General features: G+C 44.4%; 1 protein-coding gene across 4 annotated transcripts; it reads left to right on the top strand.

Annotated features, from left to right (window-relative positions):
- The first annotated feature begins 162 nt into the window (after window positions 1-162).
- Window positions 163-8,127, top strand: LOC122390760 (max-like protein X). Of its 4 annotated transcripts, none has more exons than XM_043384016.1 (2): window positions 163-306; window positions 6,009-8,127. In XM_043384016.1, exon 2 carries the CDS (start codon window positions 6,023-6,025, stop codon window positions 6,737-6,739), a length of 717 nt encoding a protein of 238 aa, XP_043239951.1. In that variant the 5' UTR covers window positions 163-306; window positions 6,009-6,022; the 3' UTR covers window positions 6,740-8,127. The 4 variants fall into 4 exon arrangements, with proteins under 4 accessions (XP_043239951.1, XP_043239950.1, XP_043239949.1 ...); XM_043384015.1 differs by having other exon boundaries at window positions 172-334; XM_043384014.1 differs by lacking the exon at window positions 163-306 and adding an exon at window positions 3,891-3,995.
- Window positions 8,128-8,939: the final 812 nt, after the last annotated feature.

Below are 8,939 nucleotides of genomic sequence, written 5' to 3'. Positions count from 1 at the left end.
TAAATCCTATAAGAATTTACTCTTGTGTTCATTCAGTGAGTAAAGGAGCGAAAATGGAGTTATGCTCACCAATCAGCGATTTTAACTTACATAATTTGAGCACAGTGAGCGGCTGGTCTTCTTTTTGAACAGCTTTTTTTCCTTTCATAGTTGTCATTGGGTTGTCAATGTCATGCAATACCTATATGATATGCGAGAGTCGTACACTTATCAGAAAAGTCAATTAGGTCTTTGACAAATATAATATTTATATAAATCATATCATATGTGATCTAGATCGATTGTTAACAGCAAGAAGGTCCCACTGTAAGCCTACTTTGATATTGTTTGCATTGTGAGTAGACCTCAGATTTTGCTTCTATTTTTATTTCAGTAGGCGGAACTATGGTCAAGCGTACCTACCCATTTTCGGGAACGCATTTTCGTTCCCATGTTTGGGAACGATAAACCCAAATATGGGAACGCCATGTAGGCATTATTTAAAACAAGAAAAAGAACCGTTAAATGACGTCCAAAAAATATAAAACGATTGTGAACCGCCTGATAGTTGTCTCAATATTGTTGGGAAAGAGTTTGATATTGTAAGGCCCATCGTAGTTTCAAATCGTTCCCCTATTTCTAAAGCAGTCCATCACCCGGGCCGCGAGCCCAAATTTGGGAACGCTCTCGTACACTGGCGCTGCAAGCGTTCCTTATTATGGGAACGGCGTACCCAAAATTGGGAACGATTTCACCGACGCCTTTCAGGGGCTCTTTTCATTAACAAGCATCACGTCCAACGCCGCAAATTATTGTTAACGCAACAATCATCAGATGACCTTTCCGGCAAGACCGTTGCATGTTTCGCCCGGTCTTCTGCGCTTTTATTCCCGTCGATCTCGCAGCGGACACGCCCCCCTCTGCAGGATTACGTAATCCACAACGCTCAGCGATGTTCAACAAGGTCTTCCATACCTATATCCACCGTCCGCGCCGAGGGTGGAGACATGTCAAGCACCTGTCTGCTAATCACCGAGAGTTGACGAGCACAAGAAGTATCCAAAAATGGGAACGCTGAATATGTTACACCCTCAAAACACCTAGTCCCAATGAAAATCTAGTTTTTTCCTTTCTTAATGGGTGTAAGTGGCAAAAGGCCTGGTAGGATGGGCACGAGGAATGATCGACATCAGCATAAAAATTATAAATAAGTCACACAGAGCGACCTATATCAGAGAAATTCCTCCCAAACGATCATGCTTAGAAACGCCGAAGACAAAAACCACGCTCATAACGCTGCTTATAAAACAACGCTAAACAGCTAGCATCCAAATAAAATATGTCTTTCAGGGCTGATAAAATACAGCTGAATGATTTTAAACCACTGAAACTGAGTTTACAACAGTAGTTCGGTAAAATCACTGACGTTCCACGCGGTCGATCGCCCCGACACCAAAAGTCAACAATATTACCTCTGGACTGTCCGCGTGTTCGCTTGCATATGTCAGCATCTGGTGTCGCTAGAATGAAACTTCATAACCAGGCGAAAATTATTATACTTGACCTCAAACTGTAAAAAATGCTTCATTTTCCTTAAAATTGCATGTTAAATGTCGTATAACCCATATTTCCACCATTCTGTCATTTTTAAAAAATCATTAAAAATATCATTCCACGGTCAATTTCCTTGTTCCACGGTCAGATTAAAGATAACTTTATGGAGATTTAGTAGATACTTAAATCAGCGTGCACTTTTTTGAGACGTGATGCACTTTTGAGTTTTAGTGGGCGAACGGCCGAAAAATTGTCTTCCGTTCTCATAAATGGGAACGCCCGTTCCCATATTTGGGAACTCCGTTCCCAAAAATGGGAACGTTCCTATATTTGGGTACTCATGACCATAGTTCCGCCTACTGATTTCATCCGTTTAATTGCATTGGCATTGACTTTTATTCCATTTATTTGATTTTAGGTTTGATTGTATTTGTAACTTTGGTCAATTTAGGTAAGGTCAACTCAACTCACCTAGTAGGTTTCCCGCCTCAGCCATATGAATTCGACAGGTGGATGGAAGTGAAAGGGAAACCCATTTCGGATAGAGATGCGCCGGCTCAATACATTAGGTCAATATATTATACAGGTCAATATATAATACAATACAATAGGTCGTTTTATATTATCTGAGTCTGGTTGCTTTTTGCAGGATTTGGATGGTTGTGTTGTGTTGAGCTTCAGTGCCTGCCCAGTGCCCTGGGGCCTGGGCCCAATCTTTTAATCACTATGGAAATGATTTTGGAGTACCGTAAAATGGGGTGTTAAGGGACAGTGGGGTGTTAAAGGAAATAGTCCACTTTTAACATGGGATTTTGAACTGGAATAGCAGTTTCGTAGCTTGAGCTGAGACTAGCACAAATCAGGAGCTTTTACGGCTCAACGATCACCCTAGACGAAGATATTCCATTTCTCGTTCCGAAAAGAGTGCCTTGCAGAGGAATGTGTGCCTTGCACAGGAATGCAGCCACGTCATCGTCAGCCAATCAGCATGCTGCTTACAGCTAATGCAGCATGCGTAGGTTTGAACTACGCAATATGATTGGTCAACGCGTAACAAGCTTCCGCGTCAATCATTATTTTACATAGAATATAGTTCGTCCTATATTAAAATATAGAAAGTAATTGTTTTTACAAAAAGGTTTTATTTTATTTTCTGATCATTTTGAGCATAAAAAATCGTAAATCCATAGCAAAATACTAATTTCAGGAAAGTGAACTGTTTCCTTTAAGGGACAGTTGCATGGGAAAAACTTTGAGTCATATTAACTTCCTAATTGGAGAAGGTTCAATAAAAACTTCAGTGTGGTAGTTGACACTGTTTTGCTCTTGACCATAGGACAAAATGGTATGGTTTTTCATGCAAGTGATTTGGTTCAAAAATGGATTTGAAAACCATGCTACATTTTCACAAAATTGAAACATCTCCAAAACTCTGTGTGTACCACATAAACGAGTGGGTGTACAGGGAAAATGAATGCATAGGTGTATTGTCACATGTATTGCACATGTTTCCTGAAAAATTTGTGCAAATCCACACATTCATTCATCATCCTCTTCCTCTTTTCCGGATACATGCATATTTGGGGTGCTAAGGCACAGGGAAGAAAAAATAAAAAATAATATCTTAATATAATTTCCTCAAGTTTTCTTTCAGTAGGCATGGAAAACACCAAATTCCACATAAAATGCTGGCAAGTTCATGCTTTTATCTCTAACACATCTTAAGTCATGTAACAAAACATCTCAACACTCTTTTACAATGATGGGTCAATGGAGACTGATGTAGGTAAATGTGATGTCATCATAAAAAGACTAAAACAAAGAGGGCAACATAATGACAAGTGACTAGCTTCAACATGGGTTTTTATTGATGACAGAAGATTACTTTTTGGTTCTGTTTAACTCATAATGAGCACATTTTCCACAAGCGTAAACTGCATTACACGTAATTTAACACCCCGTTTTACGGTATTGGCATAAGTGCAGCTGCAGAAAGATGAAAAGGCTATTTTATTTAAAATGATTGAAAATGTTTTTTACCCACTGCAGTCCATTGTAATGCATATATTGACATTCCATTAATCTTAACAGCCATTGTGCAAGCATAATGTGTATTATAATAACTTATTATGAGTGAGTACATAGGCATAGGAATGGGGGGGGGGGTCATACTCATGACCCCCACTTTTCAGCCATTTTTTAAGTAAAATATTTATTTTTGATATAAATTCAAAACTAAGAGCAGGAAGTTGTTCAGCAAGGTGAGATGGGCATAAAACTGCAAAGAAATTTTCTTCATAGGGGTATTGGGGCTCCCACAAAGTGACATTGAAGTTTTTCTCCCCCCACACTTTTTGTGAGGCTCCTATGCCCATTCAGCTATGTAGATAATGTATGAAGACTCGCCATGACATGGATTTAGGATTATGTGGTTTCTACGTCATTGCAAAAGTGATGTATGAGTGAGTATAAAGTCAGGCTTCTCATTAAAATGGAAAAATCTCAGTATGAGCAGTAGGTACCTAGTCCCATCCCAGCGGCTAGCCTGTACCTAATGCAGTGTCCCAAATTTTGCCAGTTTGGGTGGGAAGTGACATGCAAATCAAAATAATTTTCCACTCTCACCTCCAATTTTCAGTGCAATTTTTCGCTCACTATTTTACCAATAAAGAGCATCTGCGTGTACCTTTTTTCTCCCTCCATATTCGATTCGCCTATCTTATAAATTAGCTCACACATCCTCAGAAATTCACAAATAAATTGTTGATCCCTGTTTCCGCTCCGTTTCTGTGCCATTCTGACGGAGAAGTGTCCACTTTCAGCCCTCTTTGTAGTGACGAATATTCCCCTCAGACACCCAAGCCAAAATATAATTTTGGGACACTGTAATGCTTCAGTTCTAAGAGGCTTAACCCTCGCCCGTATTGGTGTTTTTCCAGCCGCGAACGTATAAGGGGGGGGGGGGTCCGTTGGACCCCCCTTGCCGTTTCGCTCCTGATCGAGCTAGAGCTTCGCGGAAAAAAACAAGCGTGCTGCCCGTGACGAGAGGAAGCCGATGATACCTAATTTTAAGGTCCTAGGTCATTGGTTGACCTTGCAGGTCAGGTCAATGACCCAAAAGTCGGAAAATCGGGACCTGTTAGAACGTCGTAAAGTGTGGCTGCTATGGGGTTTTCGGGGCGCTGATCACGAATATCATGTTAGTTTTGATCACAGATGATGTCTTTATGCATTTAGTCTAGGTCGGGTCAGGTCAGGTCAGGTCAACCAGTAGGGGTCCTGCCGGGTATTCCTAGTAGGTGTCAACCGCCTCTGACAGTTTCGTAACATGTTACGAAGGCACCAAAACTTCTTCGTAAATGTTCATATGGTTGCTAAATTCGAATTCAGCTCCAAAAACTGGCCTAGAAACATGTAAAACTCGAAAAAGTGAACCGAGGTCACCAAAGGTCAATGACCTGACCTGACCTTCAGGTGACCTTGACACCCACCCTAATGCATGGGGGCAACATCATATCACATGTTTGAACGCTTGAAACCACGAAAAGACTGCAAACGCGCGGCTAATGCGAGCCGACATACGCCGAATCGCGATTCCGGCCAAACATGGTCTCGAAAAGTAAGTCACAGGTCAAAGGTCATTGGGGTCAGGGTCATGAAATTTTCAGGGTATGTGTAAAATTGATTTACGCGAGGGTACTGAAAGTTTCGTCGCGATCGGCCGGTTTTTACGTGAGTTATTCGCGAAAAACCATGGGGGGGGGGGTCCGTTCGACCCCCCTATACGGGCGAGGGTTAAAACCTGCTGATGATCTTTTATAACCTAACATGACCTTTTTAGTGCCTGCTGGGCATCAGCTTCACCCTCTCCATTGCATATGAGTGGAATGGCTATGTTTCTATAAATATTTTGTGGTTTGATGTGTTTGTTCAAATTAGCAGGCATTTGTACTTTTCCCCTTTCCTTACTATGGTGAAGTCACAAAATACTGACTTCAAGTCACAGATATTGATATGAAAAAATCTGAGAGATAGAAGTTGTTCGTATTGATAATTGATATCATCATGCAGTTCACTGAGTTTCAAAGTTTTACAAGATAAGCTGTAGGAGTAAGAAAATCCCAAAGTTTTTAGAGACATTGCTTCTTAATTTGACTTGGTGACCTGACCCTAGGTGACCTATTTTTTAGACAGTATTTCTTAACTTGACCTGGTGACCTGGGGTCAACAATTTTACACCATATAAAGTTAATGTATGCATTGCTTAGCTATGCCTTGTTTTGCTGCGCCATGGTTTTATTTACCATGCCTAAAAAAGCAAAAACCAGGAGTACCCGACCCCCAACCCCCAACCCGCCAACCGGCATAAAGTTAAGTGGTAATAGGTGAGACAATATTTGTTTTACTACAGGTGATGTTGTGTTTTCCATCTCTCACTGTCTCAGCATGTTTGACTGTGATGCCTGTCTCCACAGCCACGGCGGCAGTGATGTCACTGCGCACATCTGTCGAGCTCGGTGACCCGGCGGACATGTGTCTGAAGCGCGAGCCGCCGCTGTCGCCGCCGGCCCAGCCGCCGTTCTCTCGCTGCTCGTCGACCGGCTCTCTGACGGCCGCCGGCTCGTGCCACTCGGCGCCCGCCTCTGATGATGAGGACAGCGACAGTCGCGCGCACACCCAGACATACAAGGAGAGGCGCCGAGAGGCGCACACCTTCGCCGAGCAGAAGCGGCGCGACGCCATCAAGAAGGGTTACGACATGCTACAGGAGCTGGTCCCCACATGTCACGCGCAGGAGGGCGCCGCGGGCACGCCCTACAAGATGAGCAAGGCCGCCGTGCTGCAGAAGTCGATCGAGTACACGCAGTACCTGCTCCAGCAGAAGCGCCGGCAGGAGGAGGAGCTGGCCAGCCTGCGGAAGGAGGTGGTGGCGCTGCAGATCCTCAAGGCTAACTACGACCAGGTGGTGAAGGCGCACCAGGCGCGGCCGGGCCCGCAGGACGCCCAGGTCTCGGACGAGGTCAAGTTCCAGGTGTTCCGCGCAGTCATTGACAGCCTCTTCCAGTCGTTCGAGGCCAGTGTGTCCACCAACAGCTTCGCCGAGCTCTCCGGCTCGATGATCGCCTGGATGGAGGAGGATGTCAAACCGCAGGTGCTGCGCGACACCTGCGTCCGCGTGCTCAGACAGATCAAGCCGAACCTCTAGCGGCCAGTGTGCCTTGGCGGTAAGCAGCATAACGCGTGAGTACCGCTGGTGCGTCTGCTGTTGTATTCTCAGTTTTAGTGGGAGGCTGTTTGAATCATGGATAAGCCATGCGAGTGGGTAGTTAGCTGTGGTATATCGTGTGCACCATGATACGGGTGCGAGCAGAGGTGCTGCCCTCGGCCCGGGAGGCCGGGCACCGCAGCGCCCTCTGCCCTTCCTTCACGAACCCGGTACGTGCCAGGAAATGTTATCGCACTCGTGTGTGCGGCACCTGTTTCAGCCGTCGATGATTTAAATGTGGTCTGAGGCACCGCTCAATGTAGCACCTGTGTGAGCTCCATACACTAAGCAGTAAGGTTTGTGCGGTAGGCTATAAAAGCAGCTCAGGTTTGTGCAATAGATCACTGCCTCCCTCTCTGTAAAAGTGCATATACGAAGCTCGCTCATCCTGCAGTCCACAAGGTTAGCAATGACCAAAGTGGATGAAGTCAGTGTAAACAGGACTTTACTGTCCCAAATGTTTTAAATTTCCAAAGCACCGAATTTCTAACGTGCGTAATAAGTTTTTACGTTCACCCGGAATTAAACGAAACCCGTTATACATAGGACATCAGACGAGCTTTGGCTCAGCTTTTCAAGACGCTACAGCTCGTATGTTTAGATAATCAAGTTAACATTATGACCTGTCTGAGGAATAGAGGCTATTTTTGATCTTATGCAGGGTCCCAGAGATCGCACATAACTAATTAGAAGTGTACGCTTTAGTCAGTGACGAAAAGTAGCTGCAAAGTATGACTGTTGAGTAACAATCACAGCTTTTCGATTGTGGGTTTGTGTACCTGAACAATGGGTGGACACTTGTTATCAACAAAATTAAGTTTTTCCTTTGCTTGGCATAGGTCAGCGATTTTTTATATTGGCTGTTTTCAGCAGTGCCTACAAATATGGCCATTATGAGGTTAACATTTCCTAATTATTTTCTAAATATAGGACTTATGCCTTATTTGGTAATGATTCGGAATCTATATCGACCTTATGTATTACGAGCGTCCTTTTTGGCTGTTATAACCATGGTGGCTATGCTGTTTATTCTCGGTCCAATGGCCAACCAGTAGCTCATAAAGTGCAGGAGTTGTTACCAGCTGAGGAGTGTGAGTGTATTTGTAATTCTGTTTGTCGAGTTTGTGCAATGGTACAGTGTTTTGTGAGTGGTGTGTATCAGGAAACTTCTTATTTTCTCCTCTTTTCTCGACAATTTCTCTGAATGAGTTTTTTTTTAATTACAGCACTAACGCTGCCTTATCTCGGCTAGGTGTTGCAGAGGTGTGTTGTATGAATTATTGTCCATTAGATGTACTGTGGTGGGTAAAAATATATGGCTATCCTCAGTTAGTTTCTTATGAATCGAATGGAACACATAACACTAATGCGGATGGATGAAGGGTCACTGAAACAAGTCGCGTACGGTTCTGATGCACTGCGTACGGGAACTCAATTATGGGGTCGGATCTATATACTGTATTGTATGTATTGGAGCTACCTTGGTTCCACGAGTATAGTGGTTACTGGTATCAAGGCTGCGCAGTCCGCGTGTATGGTTGAAAGCAAAAATCCATTACCCTTTCCAGCTACCCGAGGATTTTCAAAATCTGGTCACGCGCTTCAGAACTCGGCTGCACTGGCTGCACTGACCATAGTGTATTCCTTTTAGTCGGTCTACTCAGAAAACTAATCAAAGGTTCTACTTTACCTACGCATTACAATTCTTTGAGCGTTTGCATTCCGATATATCATCTCCAATGCCTCCACACCGCCATGGTGAGGGTAATCTCCGCACTGGGAGACCCGTGCCGCCGAGTCGGCGCCCTCTCAAAGTCGGAGTAACGCGGACAGCAGCGACCGTACGTCAGAGGCGTCTCATAATTCGGCTGACGCTCGGCTCCGAGGCGTGGGGCACGCTCTGGGAGCGATGACATATCTGTGTCGTTAAGTCTGAGCGACTGTGGCGCTCAGCGGCCGACCGTGCCGACTCAGAGCCACCGCGCCGACGCGACGATTGAGACGCCTCTGTGACCACCGCGCGCCGTGACTTCTAATAGCGGCCTGTTGCAACGCTGAGAGCTGGACTCACGTCAGGACTTATTTAAAGCTGAAAAAGCTTTTCAACCCGAGTCTGGACTTGAATACCTGATTTTACGAT

The sequence above is a fragment of the Amphibalanus amphitrite genome, unplaced genomic scaffold (assembly GCF_019059575.1).
Source record: "Amphibalanus amphitrite isolate SeventyFive unplaced genomic scaffold, NRLGWU_Aamphi_draft 000407F_arrow, whole genome shotgun sequence".
In the NCBI taxonomy this organism is placed as follows: Eukaryota; Metazoa; Arthropoda; class Thecostraca; order Balanomorpha; family Balanidae; genus Amphibalanus; species Amphibalanus amphitrite.
This window is presented reverse-complemented; position numbering and strand designations above follow the sequence as displayed.